This window comes from Brachyistius frenatus, unplaced genomic scaffold, assembly GCF_029030835.1.
Source record: "Brachyistius frenatus isolate BFR_SWC_R1_liver_20210118 unplaced genomic scaffold, ASM2903083v1 Contig_57, whole genome shotgun sequence".
Lineage (NCBI taxonomy): Eukaryota > Metazoa > Chordata > Actinopteri > Embiotocidae > Brachyistius > Brachyistius frenatus.
Window position 1 is genome coordinate 2395808 of NW_027210656.1, and position 24131 is coordinate 2419938.

At 39.5% G+C, this 24131-nt stretch overlaps 1 protein-coding gene across 1 annotated transcript in view; it reads right to left on the reverse strand.

Annotated features, from left to right (window-relative positions):
* Nucleotides 1-24131, reverse strand: part of ctnnd2a (catenin (cadherin-associated protein), delta 2a) — a gene marked incomplete at its 5' end in the record, with an annotated part of 127295 nt that overhangs the window by 13214 nt on the left and 89950 nt on the right. The window contains 4 exons of the mRNA XM_069705581.1: nt 5829-5913; nt 8519-8768; nt 21330-21480; nt 23792-23965. Of these exons, the coding sequence (XP_069561682.1) occupies nt 5829-5913; nt 8519-8768; nt 21330-21480; nt 23792-23965 (660 nt within the window). The remainder of the gene's footprint in view (nt 1-5828; nt 5914-8518; nt 8769-21329; nt 21481-23791; nt 23966-24131) is intronic.

Genomic DNA, 24131 nt, shown 5'->3' on the forward strand with positions numbered 1-24131 from the left:
AAACTGGTAATAGTTAAAAATTAAAGAAGGACTCAGGCTCTTGATACTTTATTGTCAAGCTGTAAAAGTCTAATATGGCGAGAAATGATTTAAAAATGGAACAATCATTTGTAAATAATTGAAAGTAACACCTTGGAGTAATCCTTGTATCATTACAATCACGTGGTTATCCTTTTATAGATTTACTAGCATTGTCAGTGGCAAGAAATGACATAAACTTTATAACTTTATAACACTTTCCAATTTATTCATTATATTTGCAGGAACATCCTGAGCGTTCGGGGTGCAATGATCCTGCAACAGACTAGGCTGTGCAATCAATGACCTCACACATTTCTCACTCGCATCACCTCGCACAAACACACCCACATCGTGAATTACACATCCATGGAACATATTGTAAATCTGTCACAAGTATGACAAACACAGCATCTCTCTGACCCTGAACTCCATCTGTCATACACATGTGTATCTGTTTTGATGATTTGTAAGTGTTTGTGATGTATGGGGTGTGATGTGTGTGTGTGTAAGAGATAGAATGTGTCTGATTAAGTGCCCAAAACAGATCATTTATCAAGAAATGAGGCACAGCAGCCCAACAGAAGTTATGCACTGAACAGGGACGTGACAAAGCGTAACTGTGTGAATGTGAAATTTCGAGTTTAGTGTGTGTGTGCGCGTGTGTGTGTGTGTGTGTGCGCGTGTGTGTGCGTGTGTGTGTGTGTGTGTGTGTGTGTGTGTGTGTGTGCGTGTGTGTGTGTGTGTGTGTGTGTGTGTGTGTGTGTGTGTGTGTGTGTGTGTGTGTGTGTGTGTGTGTGTGTGTGTGCGTGTGTGTGTGTGTGTATGAGTCAGACTATTCGGTCCTTCTGGTCCTATTAAGAATTGGTTTATTTATAAAGTGACCATGTTTGAGTTTCTTGTTTTCTATTGAAATCCCCTGTTGGACAGTGCTGCACATTTGTTGTTTACTTAAAAGATGACCTGTGGCTATCCTCCAAGGAACTGTAGATGAAACACTGCACGCACAGCCTCACAAACAGACACACGCACTCAATGAGGACACATCCTGTCAAATAGTCCAAATAAACTCTGGTAAAAGCAGAGTTTTACTGCACTCTGGAGACTATTATACATGATTTATCCTAAAGTCAGTGCTAGTGTTGGTACAAACAGATTTTGGCGTTGGTTTATTAATGACTGCTGCATCACACATCTTTCAAATCATCACAGATGCTATTTTCACACAGACTTACTATTAATTCATAGGCTCGCAATGTTTCATTTTAGTGTGCTCAAAGACTGTTGGGCAGCCCTGCCCCCCCGTTCTGTTGCAATTCTCTTTTCTTTCTCCCTCTCTCTCAGCCTCGACTGCTCCCATGGCACTGCTGTAGGAAGTGATTAACTCTTCTTACTGCAGTTTGACAAAAACACACATTTTCAAAGGCACACACTCGCACGGAAACAAACATACACGTGTACCCACACCCGTAACTTCTCCACAGCTGAAAAGTGTGTTTCAAAATGCTCTCATTACTTCAAGACTTCAAAGCAAACAACTCTTTGCCAACACAGCTCAAACTGACTCATTATTGACCCTACACTTTTCTGCTCTTCCCCAAACTACAAACACACAAACTCTGGCATGCTTATTTTGGTACTGCAAATTTTTTTTTTTTTTTTTTTTTTTTAAATTCAACTCACTCTCCTTCCTCACTTCACTCTTTATTTCTTCGTTCTTTTGCTGCTGCGTCTTTTTTCCCCCTTTGCTTTTTGCTCACAAACACTGTGCCCGAGACACCCTACTCCACTCTCGTCTAAATTGTATGCTAATCCACGTTTGGATTGGAGGCTAACAGGATTTTAGCTGCACCTAACACCCATGACCTAATATGTCATGCAGGGATAGTAGCAATAAAGTCACTTATTTTGAGCTCTGGACTCTGGTGATAAAGTTAAAGTGTGGAACCTCTAACGCAACAATTTCCACAGTTATACAATTAGGCTGCTTTGTCACTAACCATGCAATTTAGGAACTAAATAGTAAAGTAGGCTGTCTATCACCCTCTAAAAGTCATTTCTAGAGTGACTGTGTTTAGCTTAAAGAACTGAAATACTTAGAAAGAGTAAGTTAGAGAATTTAGACTGGTTTTGCTACATTTCATGAAAGTTGTTCTGGATAGCAAGATGTTAATCATTCAAACATCACGAGAGGTGGATGAACAGGACAAACTGCAGATGATTTCTTGTTTCAATTCAATAATGTTAGAAACATCGTTTAATGATTTTCTTTTTATCACCTCGATTAATTTCTACATTTTGTGTCAAATGAGACAGACGCAAAACTCATTTTACTGTATGTGACATTAACCCTAAGCAAGTTGTCTCGCTGCTTAAATATCTGTCTGCTACATCAGAGTCAGAGTAAAAAAAAATAGAAGTGCAAAATGCCAAAATATGAAGCCACCTTTGTCAGGCTCGCCTGTTGTGTAAAGCCACTGTCCTTGGATCATTGGAGTGTTATGCCATCCAGTCGACTGTAATGCTATCCAGTGGCAATGATTAGAGAAGTGTGAAGCAGATGTGGCTCCAATGGGCCACATGGGGATACTGCTCTATGTAAGACTAGGGGATGAGAGGATGACGAATGAAGAGAGCGACACAGTCGTCAGGAGGAGGCGAGGACACATTGATGCCATGGGGCAGCCTGTCCTGAAATGACTGTCGCAACAAACAGATGTCTTGGATTTAGACACAGAGTCCACGACAAAACAATCATCCAAGGATGATTTAAAACTATAAGTCTGTTTTCACATTTGTCTGCTGAAAGGGGACATTTTCTCTGTGCTCATTCAAAATCTGATTATAAGAGGCGGGCACTCAAACATGATTCGTAACATCACAAATAATTTGGAAGTCAATCCTGGTGTTATTCAAGTTATACCAGTATGATGTGGAAATTTGAAGCCCCCCCATGCACATACACTAAGAATGGACTTAACAGTGAAGTATGAGACATCTTGCACTGAGCATTTATGAAACGATATATATATATATATATATACTCATAGACTCTGGAATATTTAATGAGTAAAAAAAAGTAGATGTTATTTTATGGTCTTTTTGTGTAAAACACATTTCAGACAAAAATAATTATTCAAAATGGATTATTTTATGAATTAAAGGTAATGTTTAAGTTCAGGTACAGGAATTAAAAGTGCAACCCCAGTTTATCATTAGAAAAAAAAAATAATAATAGCAGAAGATTGAATGACGTTGCAGTCCTCAAATAATCTCCTGAAGATCTTTTAAATGTCTTTCAACAATTTCACATTAAATTTCACACTAAAACCTGATGGTACTGAATATATATATATTATGTCTATAAGTCAGGATAAATGAGAAGGACACTTCACTATGCAGTACAATGTATTGAAATTTCACACTTCCATAAACTTATAAAAAAAAAAAAAAAGGGAAAATTATTCAACTAAAACTAAACATTATACACACAGCGTTATAGAAAGGTATAGTTTGTTGCAGGGCCGTTGCATTGTATCATCCTGGAATATACATGTGTGTGTGGCACAGACGGTTGTGCATACAAACAAATGGATCAAATTAATCAGCAGCTTCATTCTTCTTTTTTTTCTCTTTATACAAAGATGACAGAAAGCCATTCAAAGCCGAGGACACCTTCTTGGAATGTGTAACTTTCTGAAAGCGCACTGAAACTTGTTGAATATGTCTCTCAAGTTTTAATGAGCAGAAAGGCAGATAACCTTGGTGGCAGATATTCACTCACCAACACTCATTACTGAAAGGAAGGGAATGTTTTTTATTGCAAGTGTGCAGGAATTTGTCATTTGAAAAAAGAAGCTAAACAAAGAAAAAGCTCGCTTCTAAAGAGTTTGTGTGTTCGTCACAAACCAAAGTGTGTCTTCTTGTGAGCGACATAAAAATGTATCATTGTTTCTCTTGACCTTATATGTTTTTTTCCCCTTTTGTTTGTTTGTGCCATTCTGCATGAGCTACACACAAACTACTATATTAATGAGTCGCACAGTTTCCTGGTCGTGAATTTGTGTGCGTGTGAGAGTGACTCTGTGTGCTCTGAAAAAAAAAGCACAATAGGCTCGAGACTAACACAAAGTTATTGATCTTCCTGCCTCTGTTACCACTGCTGCTCAGTTGTGATGATGCCCAGCAGACCTCCATTATTCTTTTGTTTAGATGTGGTTGTAACTGACCTCAAGGCAAAAGAACACACACGCACAGATACAATCACAAGAAACGCGTTGAACTGTGGCCCGAGACAAAACCTAAATAAATGACCTGCAAATCACATACACACCTCAGATCTGTTTTCCACAAACACATGCACACATAAACTGTACATTTATGAAGACACACCGGCGTAGTAAACTACACAGACTACACTGGACTGTTTCCAAGACCAATACCTGCTGTATAAATATAATCAACTGAAGCTTGTTCAAAAGGAGATCTACCTTTATTTAATTCACACTCTGACGTTCATTCCATCTTTCCTTATTTGTAGACCCCACTGGTGTGCAATGTCAAGCTCCCGAAGGCTCGTGGAATTGAACCAGCCCCCTGTCAATGCTGCTATCTGAATTATATACCATATGGCAATTTAATTTCTATCACCCATCAATCATAAACATCAAATCAATACCATTAATAACCAGAGGGGCACTTGGAGAGTACAGACGTCTGCCAAAGCCAATTTGTCCACTTCTCTATGATATGCAAATCTGCAACCCTCTCTACATGTCTGTAAAAATGTACATTTGTGACGATGTTACAACAAAACTATTGTCCCCGAGTTGTCCGCAAAATCGTGCAGTCCTTCGGAATCTAAATTAAAAAAAGGCAGAATGCATATGTGTATGAAGTGTGTTTTATAATCGCCTCATTCAACTGTGGTACAGAGAATCATCCTACCCACTTGCTTTAATGAAAAGTGAAAAGTCGTCATTCTAACGCAGTTCATCCACAAACATTTCAAGGCTGATCTGCCACATATAATAACGACTATTACATTAGAAATTGCTGCTGTTTTAAATGTCTAATACAATGAATACATGTGCTTCTGCCACTTACTTAGATATCTGTCTATTTTTTGCCGACACTTTTTATTTTTCCTCCTCCTCCACAACACAATTGTATCTGGACATGCTCTTTATTATTTTTTTATGCCTTTACAATTTATTCAAAGTACACATCATATGCACTGTTACAGAACCCTTACAAGAAGAGATTTGCAAGGCAATAATTCATAAATTAATGGAAGGTCTCAGTTGCATGACTGCTATATGCTTCTAGCATGATAATTGATGCTGTGAAGACGGGCTCAACTGTGCTTTTATAGAATAATGCTTACGGATAATGTAGAATTATCACCACAATTTGTGATGTCATATTTATAGGATGACTTTATGTAAAATATGTTAATTACACAACAAATTTAACTATGATAATCTATTCATAGCAGGCACACGGTTGAGCTATTACATAAGGAGTGTGTCCTTGAAGAGAGAGATTATATCTTCAGCTTGCAGCCACACTTGCTCATACACAACATTAGTAAGTATCATGTTGGCTGCGTTTGAACGACAACAGGAGGCAAAGTTAAAAAAAAGTCCTGTAAAACTTTGAGAGCGTTGTCTAGCATGCAAACATAATTTCGGATGCACCAAATAGTCCACTATGCAGCAGGGAATGACAGGAAATCTGTGTTCTGTAAACAGAACACAAACACTGCAGCATCCAGAGAAGCAGCGGTACACGGTCTGTACTACACCTACCTTCTTGTAGAGGGAGCGCAGGTCTCTGTACTGCCACATGCTGCTGAGGACTTGAGAGGCTGCCTTTACCACCTTTGCTGAGTGTCTGCAGAGAGATAGAAAAATAGGAAGAGTTATTTCTACTGGATCCAGTGCCTTCAGACAACCATGTTATTCTGTCCCACGTCTTTGCCAGCTGCACGAGACATGTGCAGACCAGAGGCTCCCTTGATGCATTTAAGAATAAGACGACCATTACTCTTTTCAACAGAGAAAGATTTCACTTGTGCAAAAATGGAGATTTTTCAGATGAGTTTAAAACGACCCACTCTGCCATGCTAATGATCCCATCCCTGCCGCTCAGCTGAAAAATGACTCTGGTAGGAATCAAATATCAAGCCCTGCCCTTCTAACAGCTACAGAGGGAAGCAGAAGGAATCTTTAATTTTTTTAATCCGAAACAGGTTTCACTCTGAGTTTAATTAGTTTACACACACACACAAAAGAAAACATTTTAAAGTCTGAAAAAAATACAGTAAGAGTTATCAACAGTAAACCATTGCACTACAAACACAATGTATCACACAGGAAATGTAATGCCACCCTTCAAACCTGCAAACATTTAAATCATGAGTCATGGCTTCACTGTCATGGTTTACTGGGATATGAAGCTGAAATATTAATGTTATAAATTCCAGAGTTTTTACTTCAGTGACAACTGCAGCAATACATTTCAGGCAGGGTGTGATATACAACTCTTTAGAAAATGAAGTTTGTATCACGGCGATGTGCGTTGGTACTTACTCTGTCCAAGCTGTAGGTTATAACAGAATATTTACATGGTTCATTTTTCATTTGATTGTATTTTTCCAGCTCCGACTGTTTCAGTTGATAAACATTTGTTATTTCCTGTATAGTTGCACCGTAACAGGACTTTCCCAATCGAAGTGTGTAATTGTGTGAAAGTAGCAAGCTGCTGCCAATAATGAGCATTATCCTCAGTGTACCTAGCCGAAGAAAATGAAGATGTGTGGGCTATTAGTGGATAACTACACTCACTATGAAATTTGCATTTATGGAGGTTTCTTTCAGCACCTCATCTCTCTCCGTAATGGCGCCCTTGAGCACAGTTCCCTAAATAGACAGAGTCTCTCTTCACAACGATAAATCAACATTTGACCTCCGTCTGATAAAACGCCGGTGTCATGGCAACCCCTGACCTGCTGGTTGCCATAGCAGCTAGGCAGAACACCCTGCTCGGTCTCCCATGGCGACAGAGTTATATTTCGGCTTCATATCCCTTGCTGTTCTCCAGCTGTGTTTTTGTGGATGAATGGTCACAGGGAAAGCAGACGCAGTTATGAATGATGGACGCGTGGCCTCATAAAGACACTGGTTGCTACTGACCATACGGGGTGGGCTGGAAGATGTCTTGACAGGTATCTCACAGAAAAATAACGACAATCTGTTTTGCTTTGTTTCCAGCCTTTTTAATGCATTGTAGGATTTAAGATGATTTAATCTAATTTATTCATGGCTGGTTGTTCTTAAGCGTTAGGGCAGCCATTGTAAATCATTAGGGAGCATTGTGCCCCCTCTCTGAGGAATATTTATATCAAAACAAACAAATGTAGCTGTACCATGTTAAATTAACTACATCTTTTTTTTTTTATTTATCTGAAACCGATGAATATGTTGAGAGTTACAGGATATTATCCCTGCTTAAATATAGGAAAGTTCAAAGCATATATTACCATTACAATCTAATAACCATTTCAACAACAGCGCAGGTACATCTGCCCTGTTATTATAAAATATCATAACAGATTTTTGATGCCATCCTTTTGAGGATTTCTGCTGAACACAACTTGGGACTCATGCAATTGCATTTCAAGGAGGTTTTAAGTAGTAGGATGAACTCCGTGGTGCTAATGTACTTCAGCAGAATACCACTATGACTGCAAGTGTTACAGTTTTATTCTCATTGAGAAAACGCATTTAAAGGATACAGCCATTTATAATACTTTAAGACATGTGGTATTAAAAGTAGTATTTTTTTTTTTTAAAGGTGTTTGTTTCATTTAAACAACGTATAACTTTTAAAAATTCACCTCCAAGTTTTGACTTATTTTTATGTTCTCTATCATGTGGTTGGAGAAGAAAATGTGTTTTGGCAGAGTGTATGCCCCGAGCCACAGTGCTGTCTGCAAAAAACACATCATCCTCCACCAAAGGTTACACAAATTCACTTGTACGGTGAGGTTTCCCCAAGACAGTTTACTACAGAGCCGAATGGTATGCCAGAGGAGCGACACTGCAGACGCAGCTGGGTTCTTGGTTCATAAGGTTGTTTAAATAACGGAGTTTGTGGCAGACAAGGACAATGTTGGCAAATTCATCCCACAATTTAAATCCTTTTGATAGGCAAAATAATGATTAACTATCCCAAATAACTTATAAAACGGTCAATATTTTTATAATACAAATCTGCAATGCTGTCACTTGGAGAAATGAGGACAATGACGCACAAAACATCAACATTCTTTCTCATTTCATTTGACATACAAAGCATGGTGCCTTGGGTTTGAACCGCTAGGTTAGTGTTATCAGCACACAGCAATAGAGATATTTGTGAAGGTAGAAATACCTACATATTTAATTTGACTGCCACGGACAAACATGAATCTCGTTCTTGAATTTAGCCGACTCACTTGTCTCCTTTGCTGCGGGCGATGCCGATGAGTTTTTCGATGCCACCCGCATCGCGTAGAGCCTTTGCGTTCTCCATATTCTTGGTGATGACTTCATGCAGAGCGCAGCAGATGGCAGTTACTGTATCGTCGGACATGGCCTTGCTCGGAGGGCCTGTGATCCCAGAGGTCCCACTGCTGGTGGCATTATTGTTGCTGCTGCTACTGCTGCCTGGTAACCGATGGATCAAATCCCTCATGGCATATTTACCTGGTGTGTGGGGAGGAAATGAAGGAAAAGGACAAAAAACATTGGTTGAGTTTTATTCTCTACACACAGTTTTGATGGATATAGCTTGAAAGGAAGTTCAAAGGACGGTCCCTGGATGGAACAACAATAGGTAAAGATTTAGAGGCTACTTGCCTGAGCTCTGACAACTTGAACATATAATTTATGATTTGCAGTCTAGAAAAGTATGGGTGAGGGTTTATATTTTCCTTTGATGTTCATAAACCCAGCAAAGAGATTATTATGATTAAGTATACATGTTAAATGTGTTTGTGACTGACAGGTACAGCATTAAAATCCATACGATCCACCTAAAAATTATACTTAACCTCCATAAAGCTTGAGTTTAAAAGGGCTAAGAGAAAATCCTCTGATGCACAATACTCATGCAGACATGCTGAGAATCCAATAAAAGGGGCGACTCCTGGTATTTCGGTAAAAAGCCTGGCATGTGAGAAAAAGAAAAAAAAAAAGAAAAAAAAAGAAAATTTACATTCAAACAATGGGCTGTAGGAGAGATCGAAGCAACAGAGCGAGGGAGTAATTAAAAAGTACAGGAGATGCTGTCAAACAGAAGGCCCACTTACTCTAGTGAGAGGGGAGAACATTTGAAAAGAAGGGGAACGAAGTGGTGTGAGTGTGTGGTTCAAGAAGGCAACAGGTGGAAGATGCCAAAATACATGTAATGTGAGCTCACCCTCACAGTAAGGTAATAAGTAACATGCTGGTGTTAGTTTCATCTGATAGGGTTGAGAAACAACATCATTCAATCACATTTAAAATCTACAGATTGTTTCACTTTACATTGGTAGTATGTCGACATACATTTCAATGTCAACGGTTATGTGTATTGAGACAATTTTCATTTAAATATCACAATCATAACACTTTGAATCATCATATTAGAAGGGACGTATGGACTGTAATCAGTCAACAAGTGGCGGTTTTTTTCTGAGGTGTTTCTGAGTCATCTACTCAGAAACTCACCAGGGAGTTTCCTGTGAGACAGAAGAGAGAGGCCGGTAATGGAGAGATCAGGAGCGATCGGAGCAAACAGGTGATGTGAATAGAAGACCGTAGAAGAATTGAACAGATGAGGGGAAAGAGGTGTTTGTGCTGACTAAAGTGATGTGAGGAGATGAATCAAACATGAGCGGTAGTCAAAGGGTAAGAAATGCCTTAACCATCATAAAACCTGTCAATACACTTGAGTCGTCTTAAGCTCCTGGAGCAAAACCCACAGGTCATGTTTCACGGAAAGAACAATCAATTTGGACGCAGAGGTGAATGTTGAATAATGAACCATAGCTGAAATGTGGTTAATTTTTAACACAGTCTACTCAATAGAAAGACCGGCATGAGCTCCCACGTAGACAAAAACTTACCCTTCAATCAGCTGAACAGCTGCATAAGATGAAATAAGAGTGTTGCCTCTCTGGGACATGTGTTGCAGGGACTGACAAAGGATGTCATTTAAAACGGTGCCTGCAAATTTACTGTTTGAATACAATACACGAAGAGCTTCTCAGTGTGAGTCATGTCTCACTCCAAGCCTTAGAAAAACACACAGGTGCTGGATTATATGACAAACAGGAAGTGCTAGTGTAAGTGGATAAATCCACTTTTGTATCATCTTCAAGCAAACCATTACATCCTCTCTGGCAGCAGAGAAAGCTGAGACCAACATATTCAAGTTGCAATAAAATGCTTTTTGGATTTAACTGAGTGCTTCTTCACTGGTGGTGAAATAACCCTTCTAAACAACTCATTTTGACATTACAGTGCAAAACTACCAAATACTTATATAACTGCCACTTTACATCAGACATCGAAACTCCTGCAGCCCATGGTGCTACTTTGCATTTACTAAGCCTTGGTGAAAACTACATTTAAGAATGAAAAATCCTTGAGGCAGAGAAATGTGTTTCTTCACTTGGAGAATGGAGTCAGAACCAAGTTTGAGCCGAATATCTAGCTTTCCCATCTCCTTTCTTTATTGACTGTTTTTCAAAACTTCCCCACTTCTACAAGATGCTGAATACTTTTGCCCGACCAATTCCTCACTGTGATATCCGAGGAGCTCTGAAAGCCTGGCGGTAAATCCCTCACTTATATTATGTGTAAAAAGCCTATGTGATGAGGGCAGGGCTGAAAACAGCAAGAGAACAAAATTACATTACAGCATTCAACCTTCAAATAATAAAGAAGAGCGCGCGCGCGCGTGCACACGCACACACACACACACACACACACACACACACACACACACACACACACACACACACACACACACACACACACACACACACACACACACACACACACAAGTGCATGATTTTACATGTCATAGGCACAACAAGCATTTTTTTTTGTGTACACTTTTGAGTGCACACGACAACACGCACTGATCCTTAAAATATACACTCACATACATGCAGGGAAAATCCCAGGCGCGCACACAGACAGACACACGCAAAGACTCCATCTACAAGGCTGGAGTTGTGAGTTAATTGGCCGAGTGTTATCAGAGGCTGGCAGGCTCAGCAGAGGTTAAGCGGTCATTGTCTTTTGGCTGTGAAGACAAAGTTAAGCTGCATCCTGAGAGGGAGACTCATTATTTGACTGACTTGAATCAGACCGTCTAATTTCCGGACTGATTTACTGACTGAAAACTGATAAATGTACTGATGACTTGCTTTTTTTTAACGATCTGGCTCATTTCTGAGTGAGTGACTGAATTATTTATTTATTGCATGACTTATTTACTGACTGACTGATAATTGACTCCGTGTATGACTGACTGACTGATGAAGTGAGGGACTAATTTATCAACTGACTGACTGCAGGTAATAACAATCATGACAAAAGAGTATAAAGAAAAGGCATGAAAAATCATTAAAGGCAGATCTGAATGTGTTTGTCTAAATATTTTCTGCTTGAAGACAGATGTCATCATCATATGCTGAAAATGAGCTTGAATAAGTGTGTACACAGGTGTGTCCATTGCCTTTCTCTCTCAGTCTCTGTAAAATCATCACATTCATGCCACAGGAGGCAAGAGTGGAAAGGAGACAATGATATGAAAGGAGAAAGAGGAAGATAAGGAGGGAACAGCATAGCAGTCACCCATAGAGAGGAAAGACGATGAAGGTGAACACAAATAATAACTTAAGAACAGAGAAACTGAGGAAAGAAATAGAACATCCAGCCTACTTAGACATTAGCTGCAATGAATGCAACGTGAAATTCATTCATAGCTGAAGAATCAAATGGAGATGTGCTCTATATTTCCAAGCTTTTTAATGACAAGTCTTGTTAGAGGAAGATGCAGCCTCTCGATAATCACCGAGTACTAAGCATGACTGAAAGACTAACACACACCTCACCTTGACAATACACACACATATTGATGTGCAGACACACCAGTACACATCTCAACACAACAGAGAAATTGTTCATTATCTGGCTTTCTATTTGTTTGCTTCAGTTTTTTATTTGTTTGTTCTGGTTTTGGGATGTTTCTTGCAAGTTGTTTGTTTTATGTGAATTCATTGTTTAAAAAAAAAAAAGACTAAGAATTCTTTTCTTATCCCATCTTCACAATGTCATTTTTTTGTTGTGTTTTTTGTTGTTGTAGCAGCTCATAATATTTGTGATAGACAAAGATTAACACTCTATGTAGCAATAAATAGCAAAGACTCAACTAAACTAAAGCAAATCTGTGCTCCGACACCTCTTTAGCCAAATAAAATCTGGCCTCTTTCCTACATCCAGACACCATGATACCCAGAGCCTTCAAGAAGCCTATTGATGAATTATAGATGAATATAAATGAGAGGGAGTTGCTGCACTGTCCTAATGTTGGTACAAAATTCAACACATTTCATAGCTTAATCGTTTGATGTGCACATTTCCCAGCTGAGGACAATATTTGTTAAAATGCAGGGATTTAATTACTCCTCAGTACACAATATATCTCTCATGTAGAACTGCCACCAGAAGCCAAGCTAAGTGAAAAAGCCAGGAACATTGTGGAACAATTATTCCTGTAACCTCACAGTGATCATAAGTACTTGCACATGAAGGAAAGAAATAAAAGAGCCGAGTCGCAAATTAAGATGGATTTTTTATGAGTGGGTGGCGACTCATTCTACTTTAAAGTCCTGCTGTGACACTGATATCACCTCTACATGCTGGAGTGCAATCTCCCCTTTCCTCTTACATCTACTTTCTCTGTCACTGAAATGTGAGCTACACCTGGAACATGTCCTCAAGGAGCGAAACAAGCCTTGTGCTGATCACTGCACAGTCTAATAAACCTGTATTACACTACTCCAATATAGCTATCTCCACCTGGGAGGCAGAGCCAGTAATGTATTCCTGTGCTCCATTCCCTCATGTGTCGCTAACTCCCGCTGAGCAGGGCGTGCTTCATCAGGACCATAATGGCTGATTTGATTTAAAGAGATCCAATTACCCTCAACAATAGAGTGATTTGATTGTTTACTGACGGAGAAGGGAGAGTGTTATTGAAGTAAAATTGGAGGTAATTGTCTCAGGGAGATGTGGGGAAAGATGAAATGGCTTGATTGGTTGTGGCGTCCGACTGTCTGAGGATAAAGGATGGTTAATACACAGTTATCAGTGACTGGGTTGGGGTCCCTGAGGTGGGCTGCTGTACACTTACTGTCATCAAACGTTTCTGCTATGTTAGGTTTATAAAGCTCTTCTGGGTTTTCCGAGTATGTTCTGGGTGAACAAAAGCCTGTGATACAATTAAAGTTTACCACCTAAATAATAAGCTGTGCAGATGTGACTCCTTTTTTCACTTATCAAAATGTGATAATTGCTGTGAATAACAGGACCAAAATTAAACTTTGCAGACACAATTACAGATATATTCATGTATATAATGCATCCGTTTGATATAAGCCAGGATGCTGCATCAAATGGTCATAAGTAGAGATACATGGCAATTGTGTTTCTATCCTTCTATCCTATATAAAAAGTAAAAGATCTTAACAACTAATCCTAATCTAAATAAGTGAAGCACTCACCTATTAATGTTGTTACTCCATAGTGTTCATATGACAATCGATGGTTAGTAAAATCTGAGCTAAATTTGAAAAGTGGTATGACACTACTGATGAAAAATCCTGTGACAGAACTAATGTTTCAATATCTCTGCATGATTCGTCTCAGTTCCCCATGGGTGATTACATCTGTAGTACATAACATCATTGACAGGGGGCGCCAGATTCAAAGCAACAAGGTTTTGGTTTCTATTCAGTGGTAATATTCCTTTATTGAGCACATCAAAGTGATGTAGGAGACATCCTTACATGTCAGCCTCTGAGATGTCAAACTGAATATTAGACGATACACCAAGATTACACAGAGTACACATAGACCCTGGAGACGTTCTCCAACATTATTATTGTCACTCAAGGGGGAGTGATGGCATTTTATTGACACCAAATTACAGCATTTTAATGAGTTCTGGATAATGGGCTCATTTGGAAAGGAGCCACATTGAAGCAAAATTAAAAAAATCACCTACTGTATACACAGACACAAACAAAAACACCCTGCAGTCAACAGCTTCATCAAGCAGAAAAAAATGGCTTCCAAAGACCGTCTGATTCTCCACTGCAATGTGAGGTATATTCCTTTCAGCTTATAAATAACTAAGATGCAGAGGAGAGTCCGGACATGGAACATAGCAGGTTTAAAGAGGTCAAAAATGGAGGTAAATTGGAAAGTGGCATGCTGTCGCTTCTCAGTTCTACAATATTCTGCCTTCCTGTGTTTGGTGCTTTCCACACCAGTTATATCTCGCCCTCTGTGTCTGCCTTTAATGTCTAGGTGATGGGTTTACAGCGTAAACTGCAGAAGAGGGAAAGAGAGAGAGGAAAGGTGTGGGTGCTTTTCTCACTTGTGAGGAACCTGTGGCTTCATGAGACACATTCTGCACAAGTGAATAAGATGCCTGTTAGGGGAGACGTATGGATGCACACACACAAACATACATACTGCATTCATGTACTCCTCTGTTGCTCACAGTGACAGAGGAGAGAAAATTCACTGTGATGCTGAGATAAAGTCACACCACACCTTCTCAGTGATGATGAATAGTTTTTAGGGAGACATTTTCTTGAATAAAATCATGAACAACCAACTTTGAATATAACATGGAAAAAAATACTAAGCAAAACTATATAAGCCTGTGCACCTCTAAAGATCACCTGAACATGAGCCAGATCCTAGAGGAACAGCTGTAAGAACAGAAAATATCATAATCACACGGCAGCTCTTTTCTTCCCCTCCCTGTATTTCTCTTTATTGTTCTCTATTTTGATTTCTCTGTCGTGCTAGCAGTCTGGCACAGCAGAGCAGAGGATGATAAAGCCAGAGAGTACAAAGTGTGCTGATAAAAGACATGCCAGACCCCTCACACGAGAGATTCATCCCGAAGGCGACAGAGAGATTTCATAAAGTCTGCAGCAACAGGGACAGAGAAGTGAGTGTCAACTTTGTGTGAGTCAGCGGATGCGGCCACACTGTCTCTCAGCCTGCTAGCCTTGCAAAGTTGCTTATGCTTACCATTGTTGCAGTCTGTTGACAGCAGGGATGGTAAAATATGTTGAAATTGGCGTCGGTGAAGAAAACACAAAATGGACATTCTCTGGCGATCTAAAAATATTTAGGAGGAAGGAAGGAAGCACGTAATGTAATTTTTTTGCCCTCTCCTCAGTGAAATCTCACAGTGTACTACAATGTGAGTGTGTGTGTGAAATAAAATGTTTAGATCTACCCCTTTTGCATCTGCGCATCACAGCAGCTGACCTCTCATGAACACAAACTCTGACACACACACACACACACACACACACACACACACACACACACACACACACACACACACACACACACACACACACACACACACACACTTTGCAATCATGCAATTAGTGACATGCCTGCAGTGCACTACTTTGGTTTCCACAGTAACACTCCCGAGCGCCGATGTCATCAACGCGAGACACAGAGCGAGAGACTGCAACAGAGGGAAGGTGAGGCGTTATGAGCTCATGTCTGAAACAACACGCTGAGGAGACGAGGAGGGAGGAGTGGGAGTGGGAAAATGAATGAGGAGGAGGAGGAGGAGGAGGAAGAAAGGAGCAGACTATGAAGAAGAAAAAGGGTTGTATGGTTCAGGAAGGTGGGAACTTGATTGTATGAGTGGTGGAGAGGCTTAGGCCAATACGAGTTGCGAGAAGAAAGACAAAGAAACAGGAATTGAAGGGGTGAATGAAGCGAAAAGAAGAAAAGGAGAAAATGCAAAGAAGGTGCAAGAGTTGTTACGTAACATCATTTTTATATATTATACGCTATCAAGTTGCTTTGAGTTTTTAATAGTTGAACAAAAAAAATCACCTATATTCCTCACTTCAGAAAACCAAATCGCAAGTATGGATTTTGTTACCGCATAAGGTATCTACTGCAACCAGCAAGCAATCGGGGGAACAAAAGATGTTATCAGTATTCTTACTGTGTTCAAATACAACGAGGAAGCTGCTACACATATAACAAGAGAAAATCCTGATTAAACTAGGGTGTGTACGACAACAAGCACCCCCTGATTCACACAAAAGAGGTGGTCTTGACGCACTTTCAATTGGAACGCTTTGTTTGATGTTGGAAGTCAATTACTGTAATCCAGATGCAGGAAGGCAGTGAGCAAATCTGGTATTTAAAATATCACTGGTTCGATATTCTTGATGTCTCTGCTTGAAGCTAAAGCATTCTCTATGATTATTTCCTATGGGCACTATGTGAATATCACTATTGCCAAAAAGTCTCAATACTTTTCAGGAACTCAAATGAACAGGTTTTCATAAAATATGATGCATTTGTTTGAAAAGTTTCACATCCAACTCTGCAGTTTTTTTGTTTTGTTTTTTTTTAAGTCATATTTTTCATAATTTCCATTATGGGACATCAAATTAGGAATTCATGTTTGGATTAAATGAAATTATTACCGAATCCAGAAACTCAATTAGATTTAGTAGTTAAAGCATATCACTTTGTAAAAAAAACAAACACATTTATTCATTAAATGTCTCAAATGAATACAAATTTTTCACATTAATCACTTTTTTTTATTTTTTTTTATTAAACACTAACCTTGGTTTGGATTTGGTTGCAAACACAGCATGTGGTGGTGAGGGGTGGTTGCTGTATATATATAAAACAAATGCAGTGTCTTTTTGGCACCCAAGCTCTGTTCCCAATTAATGTGTGTCAAATTACCATCTGTAAGTAAATGGGGAAGAACTGCACTGACAGACGGTGTAGCAGTGAATGGGATTCATTTATTGCTACACAGGCGTACAGTACATTATGCAAATCAAAAACTATGAAGGAGGTGAAATGAGGAGAGACAAAAACGTTGACAGATGAGAGGAATGATTCTCAGCGACATCAATATGGCAGTAAATCACATTACAGAGGGATTGGAATATAAGCATACATATGTGGTTAGGTCTTAGCTGTTACTGCTCTCTCTTCTGTTTCATCCTCCATCCTGCTGTACTCAGTCTGATTAGCGTGACTTGGCCTCTCTCTGCTTTTTCCCTCTGTCCTCCTGTCGTCTTGTGCCCTTCTTGCGCCTCCCCTCTTGCTTGTCTCGCTGCTGTCCAATCATATGGTGCTTTCCAAAGGATTTGACACTGAGGTTATTGTGTGCGAAAGATGATTCTCATCTCCGCTCACTCTACTGCGCTCTCATGCAAACTACCATTCCCCCACAGTGATGCTGCCAAACTTACCGGCACTAACAGCTTTTGACACACTATCGCATGAGTTTTAAGACCCAAAGATTTGGTTTTTGCGTTTCAAAAAGAGGTGATTTTTTTTTACTAGATTAGCCATGCAAAATGATATCATAATTAGGTGGAACTTGGATTTCACAAAGACACAAAAACTGATGCGTGAGATCGCTTTGTCGCTTCCGGTTAAACTGTTGTTTTGCAGAAGTGCATTGTGTAAAGAAAAAGGTGTTTGATTCAGAGGTTAGAGTCGCTGTGGTGAATAAAGCTGGCGAACATGGGCCAAATGGGGCTTGTCTCTTCGGAGTGCCTGGCCTCTGTTTCTTTTCTGTCGACACATATCAACTCACACCTCGCCAAGAGCAAAGGCTCAACCCTGACTGATCCCTCTCTCATTTCTCTTCCTCTCCATTTTGTCTCTGCATTTCAGAGACTTTCTGTGCCATTGAGTGCCATTGACACTGACTGTTGCTCTCCACCTCATTTACCATTTGGCTGTCTCAACAAGATTGATTGAACAATTGATTTGTGAAATGATAATGATCACGATGTAGCTATTTAAATAATATTAGCTAGATTAACAACCAAGTTACCATCACTGTTGTATTATGAGTAGTAACCAACTTCAAAACTGAAAAAAGTGTTTGAGAAGGTTTCTGATATGTAAGACAATTCCAATGAGAATCAACAACTCACTCTGAAGCTCTCTGTAGTTTCTTTTTTTAAGCCAAAAACAAAGCCAAAAAGAGACAAATTAACAATTCATTGGCTGGTGAAGAAACACTAAAAAAGTGTCGATACAAATTAATTATATAACAATGAGATGAGATGCCCAGGTTTTCCTTTCTCTTTAGGGTGAGTTTATATAGATAAGTGTTTGCTAGAGTTTTTTCTGCCTCTCGATGCTCAAATGACTTGAGGGTGCTTCAATACATCGTCTTTTGGAGAATTGGACCAAAATGATCCGAAAGGTGTCACAGCAACCTACAGTAAACTGTTTACTTTCAATACTAATGTTAAAGAATTGACTACAACTACAACAACTTTTGTCAGGATCTCTGTTTTCTTGCACAGGTTAATGTATTTTTAAGATAATCTGCACATCTCTCATGGCACTAGCCAAAGCTGTTCTGAGAGAATGAGCATCTGCAGTGCCCCTAATTTTCTTTATCTCCATTATATATCTTAATTTGCCTCCATCACCATGCCTCTGCCTTATTGTCTGTCTCTTAAGTCTCAGAAATCACGCTGGGAGAGCTAATCACACACAGGACTTACCCCATGTTACGATGCAACTGCATAAGTCAAGCGTGTGTTAAAATGAAAATGCCAGACAAATTTGAATTGATTTTCCTTGTGAATTTGCAGGTAATTATGTTATTCAATCAGCTGGTGTTTTGCCTTTCTTTCTGTGAAGTGCAAATTCATTACATTGTCTATCTCTCTTTCTGTGACTCTCCTCGTCATCTTTCTCTGCAAAGGAAGCTAACGGATACAAAATACTAAAAGTAAATATGGGGTATTACCTCTAACACTAATGGTTTCCAAATATAAACCTAAATGTGCCCTAATTGTAAAAGGTCAACTACAAGAACTGATTAATGGTGTCATTATGTCAACTGTTTTATTTTAAGTTTATTCAAATGACAAATATATTGAAAGGACAAAAGGCTCAGTCAGATTTAATGTAAACACCGAAGAAAACAGTGTGCATGTTGACCTTCTTATACTATATTAATAGTTTAGACCACTGATGTTATATATTACACACTATTTGTGTAAAAAATAGCTTTTCAAGGGTGAGTTTTCCCCACATTTCTATGCTGACACAAATTCTGAATATCCTTAAGCAATAGTTTTTTTTCTGTTTTGTTTTAAATTATTGTCTGGTAATATTGCAGGTTTTTTTTGGGACAACTGATGTAGGACAGCCAGGAAAATATTAGAAAAGGATGATATGCAACAGTTCTTGCCCATTTTTATGGGGATAAATAACAAATGAATACAGCTGTAAGGATTTCACACCACTTAAACTTTCTATTTCTCCGACTTGCTATTACAATTTAAAAAAAAAAAAAGAAGGCAAAAAAGCGTATAACAAAAATCTTTCAAATCCAGTGAATCGTCTCGGTGCGAAGCCTTCAATTAGCTTGTAATTCGCAGCCGTCCGCCAGCCAGACCATCACAGCAGGGGGCGTGTTGAGCTTTGCCAGCGGCATTCCTTGTTGTTCTTACAACACTCTACAAAACCCAGAGAGGCTCCAGAAACCCCTGCTTGAAACTGATGGTAGCAAGGTTGCCATAGAAACGGCTGAGCCCACCAGGAAGCTTCGACTAGCAGATATATTAGAGATAGAGAGGTGATGTCACACATGCACACATTTCCACACGTACAATCATATGCCCGTGTGCGGTGTGGGTTTAGGCAGATACAGCCAGAGAAAAAAGATGCCTCACACACATACACACACACACACACACACACACACACACACACACACACACACACACACACACACACACACACACACACACACACACACACACACACACACACACACACACACACACACACACACACACACACACGTAGACACAGGAAGACATGCACAAACACTGATGGCCACACCCACATAGACACAAATAATATACAGTCCAAGTGTCTTAATGTATTCGTATTTGTTCTTTTTCTTTTGTAAGAGTATTTTCTAAGCATTTGATACCTTTATTTGTTAGTGACAGTGGAGATAGATATGAAACACCGAAAAACAGAGCAGGGTAATAACATGCAGTGTAGGTCCAGCTGGCTGGGAATCTAACCGAGAACTCGCTGTTCAGGACATCTGTGTCCATGAGATATGTGACCTAACCACTTGGTTATTAGGTCGCCCAATGAGTCAGGTTGAAAAAGTGGTTCCTAATCCCTAGATTCGTCAACGCTACCAGAGTGACTGAGGCTCACTCATTACCACAGTGTACTTTTCAAAGCCTAATACAAGCCTTTGATCTGTGTCTCTCCTGCTACATTATCTCTCTCCCACTCTCTTTTCATCTTGCTCAAATACACATTAACTCCCAGTTTATTTTCTTAAATCACACCCTGCAGTGCACTTACTTTATTTGTCTCTGTCTCTCACACACAGACAGACTTGGCTTTAGTAAAATAAGTAACTTTTAATTTTTTTTTATTTTAATCTATAGCTGAAATTGAAAAACAAACCAAATTGATATCCTCCACAACAAGCACAGCTTCCACATCATAGTGTACTTAATACATGACAGCTGAAGAGCCTTATAGTTTCAGATCACATCTGCCTCAGTTAAAATTTTAGCTCATTATATAGATTTGATATAAGCCTGTGATTACCAATTATCTCACTTAATCTTTATAATTGTTTAATGGGTCAAAATCACAAAGCTGACCCAACGTTCTCCACCAGGCTAACATGGTCCAAACCAGGTTGGCATAAGTCTTAAATGATATTTAACTGAAGGTAACAGACCACAGCAGAACGGTTATGAGAGAATGCATTCAGAGATTAAATGAGTAGATGATGGTCTTTAACAAATTAAAGAGACTACAATTGAGGATTACGGTGCACATGTCCAAAATGTGACTTGAAAGAGATCAAAATAGCGAATGATCAATGATTTCATCTTACATTCCCCCCATTTAATATCATCCATTGGGAAAGTCTTTATCAGTACTCACCAATGAGCTCCTTGTTCCTGATGTCCAGGGCCATATTTCTGAGGGCAGTGGCGACAGCACACACCACTTTGTCGTTGTCTATCCTCAGTAACTCCACCAGGATGGGAAGGCCTTTCTCCTTACGGACAGCAGCCCGAATATATACTGACCACTGACAGGGAGAAAGTATATGAAAGATCAGCTTTAAAATCAGCTGTTCAAAGAGAGGTTTGATAAATATATTTACAACCCCCACACTGGATTGTTAAATATAAGTGAGGCTACACAGCAATAAAGTTCAAACAAATAAAAAACATGTAAAAAGCACTCACAGCATGCGTTTGCGACAGCGATGTTATTCAGAATAAGATAATGGGAGCAGTATATGACATTTGAACTTATTCTAAACACTGCAGTCATATGGGTGCACTGTGTGACTGGTTATTTCCATGCCATCGATTTTCTGTGAGTCAAGTGGTTGCAGTTGGAAAAAGTTAAAAGAGGCGGACGGAGCTCAATGGTTGAGGTCAGATGGGAGATGTTATATTCAGGGACAATATGAGAGAGGCTCAGGAATCACACTGACTCACAGGTGATATACTGAGAGAGGGATAATTATATGAAGCAAAGAGAAGAGTTTTGAGCCTGGAGACCACTCTATCCTACCTCAATAACTATCAAGGTATGTTAAAATGGACCACTCGACCCCAAACAGCTCAAATTATGTCATCTTATGGGCCAATTGCAGAAGACTGGGGAGGTGCTAAACATCACTCCAGAATGGGTATTAGTAGGTAAGGCGTGATACTGTAAGGTTATGTGATAAATTAATCATTTATATCCTCAGGGTGTGTGAAGGTTCTTTCAACACAGTATTGTTAATCTTACAAACTAAAATGGGAAAAAATATGATGCACATAATCAATGAAGGAAATAATTCAACTTTGGAGGGAAGTGATCAGATGTCTTAGCCAAGACTTAAGTGAGCAGAGTGTAGAGTGTGCCAGTAGTACGCCAACACTGTTTCTTCAGAAACTGTTTGTCTCAAAGGTGAGGGCGCTTTGCTTGGAGCAGACACAACACAGTACAAGTACAAACACAACACACATGCATCCAGTAAAACCCTCAAAAATAGAAAATGTGATTTCCTGAAGACCACCTGCCCCCACCATTTCCTCCTCCTCCTCCCTTGATTTTTCTCAAGGTCCGCTCTTCCATCCCTCTCATGCTCTGACTCTCTGTCCACTCCACCATCAGTGGAAATACTTACCAAATCAAAATTAGTTACAGACACATCCCACACACATCTACAGGACCACTAAGACACACTCTCTACTGCAGTGCGCTCCCCTGTCTGTCACTCCCTCTGAAGTTCAGGTTTTCTCATACAGCAAAACTAAAAGATCTGATTGCGGATATTTAACCACACAAACAATTCCATTCATTTTCCCAGGTAGCCTTTTTATAACCAACAATGTCTGATGCAGTTTTACCATTATTTAAGGTGATTCCAAGGTTATACCCTCACATTTCCTGCCTTTTTACCTTTATATAAACCACCCTCAAGGCTTAAGCTGCCCTCACCGGCACTCTCAAATACGACCAAATGACTCATACATTATTACTATGTACCTGCTTTCATCAGTCAGATGCTGTTGAACTCTGGTTCTACTCCCTGGTGTGTTTAGGTTCGCAAGCCTTACATTATTATAGTAATCGAATGGCTTCTGAGCAATGTTAAATTGTATAGAACATATAAAAAACCGATGAGGGTTGGGTTCTATATATTCTGAAGTCAGCAGAACTTTGTATTGAGCAAATAGAACATTATTTCAGCTGAATGTATCTTGAGTGAGAGTAGATTGCTTATCGTCTGCTCTGTTGAATATATTGGAACCAAATAAACCATTGAATGTATGTAAAGAACACAATCAACTTTTGTGTTCTTGTTGACACTTAACTTCTCTGTAACATTTCAACAGATATTCACCAGCCATGAAAAATACATTTATTACTCTGGCAGGCCAAATTCTGATTTACATTTTCCCATTTTATAAATCACCATCCCTCATATAATTTATCTTTATCAGATTACCTTTTAATAAATAAAATAAACCAGTATTATGTTTGGGACAGAATCCATTTTTTTTGGGTTGGATGGCGTCTATTAAGAGTACGGAGGCAGATGACTTCATATGCATTGCTACATTTAACTGTCCGGGTGCGGAGCCGTTCTTTGCAACATGCACACATAATCGCACACTATCTTGCACACAGTCACGTACACATACACACTTAAGTAGTTTGTCCTGCATATGATGTGAATAAACAGTTTTATCTGCGGTTTATCTGCACAAATAATTTGTGTACACTGTGTCTTTGCGTTCACTGCACAGCTAGGTGAGGACAAACGTAGCACGTGCACATTTAAGTTTCAAGCCAAGACAACATAGGAAGGGAAACGTCTTTAACCAAGCTGTTACCTTCCAGCTGCCTGCAGCCAGGTTCTGCAGAGCCCCAGCTGCACCCTCCAGGGTGTCGGGATTTGAGCATTCAGACAGCAGGGTGAGGTAGGGCTTGACGATGGTGGGGTGCCACAGCATCTGAACCCCTTTGGGGGGCTCTGCCGTGTCTGGGAAGGGGCCCACGCCGTCCCACTATGGGAGACAGAGTGGGACCAATTTTCAATAAACACAAGTTTGCTTAAAGAACCAAAAAATGTCTCATTTGTGTCACTGGTTAAAAGTTTGAAGTTTGTCTTTCATTTAATGGAGCCCGATGTCTGCGTAAACCTGCAACATTCATGAGAGCCAGACATTTGTG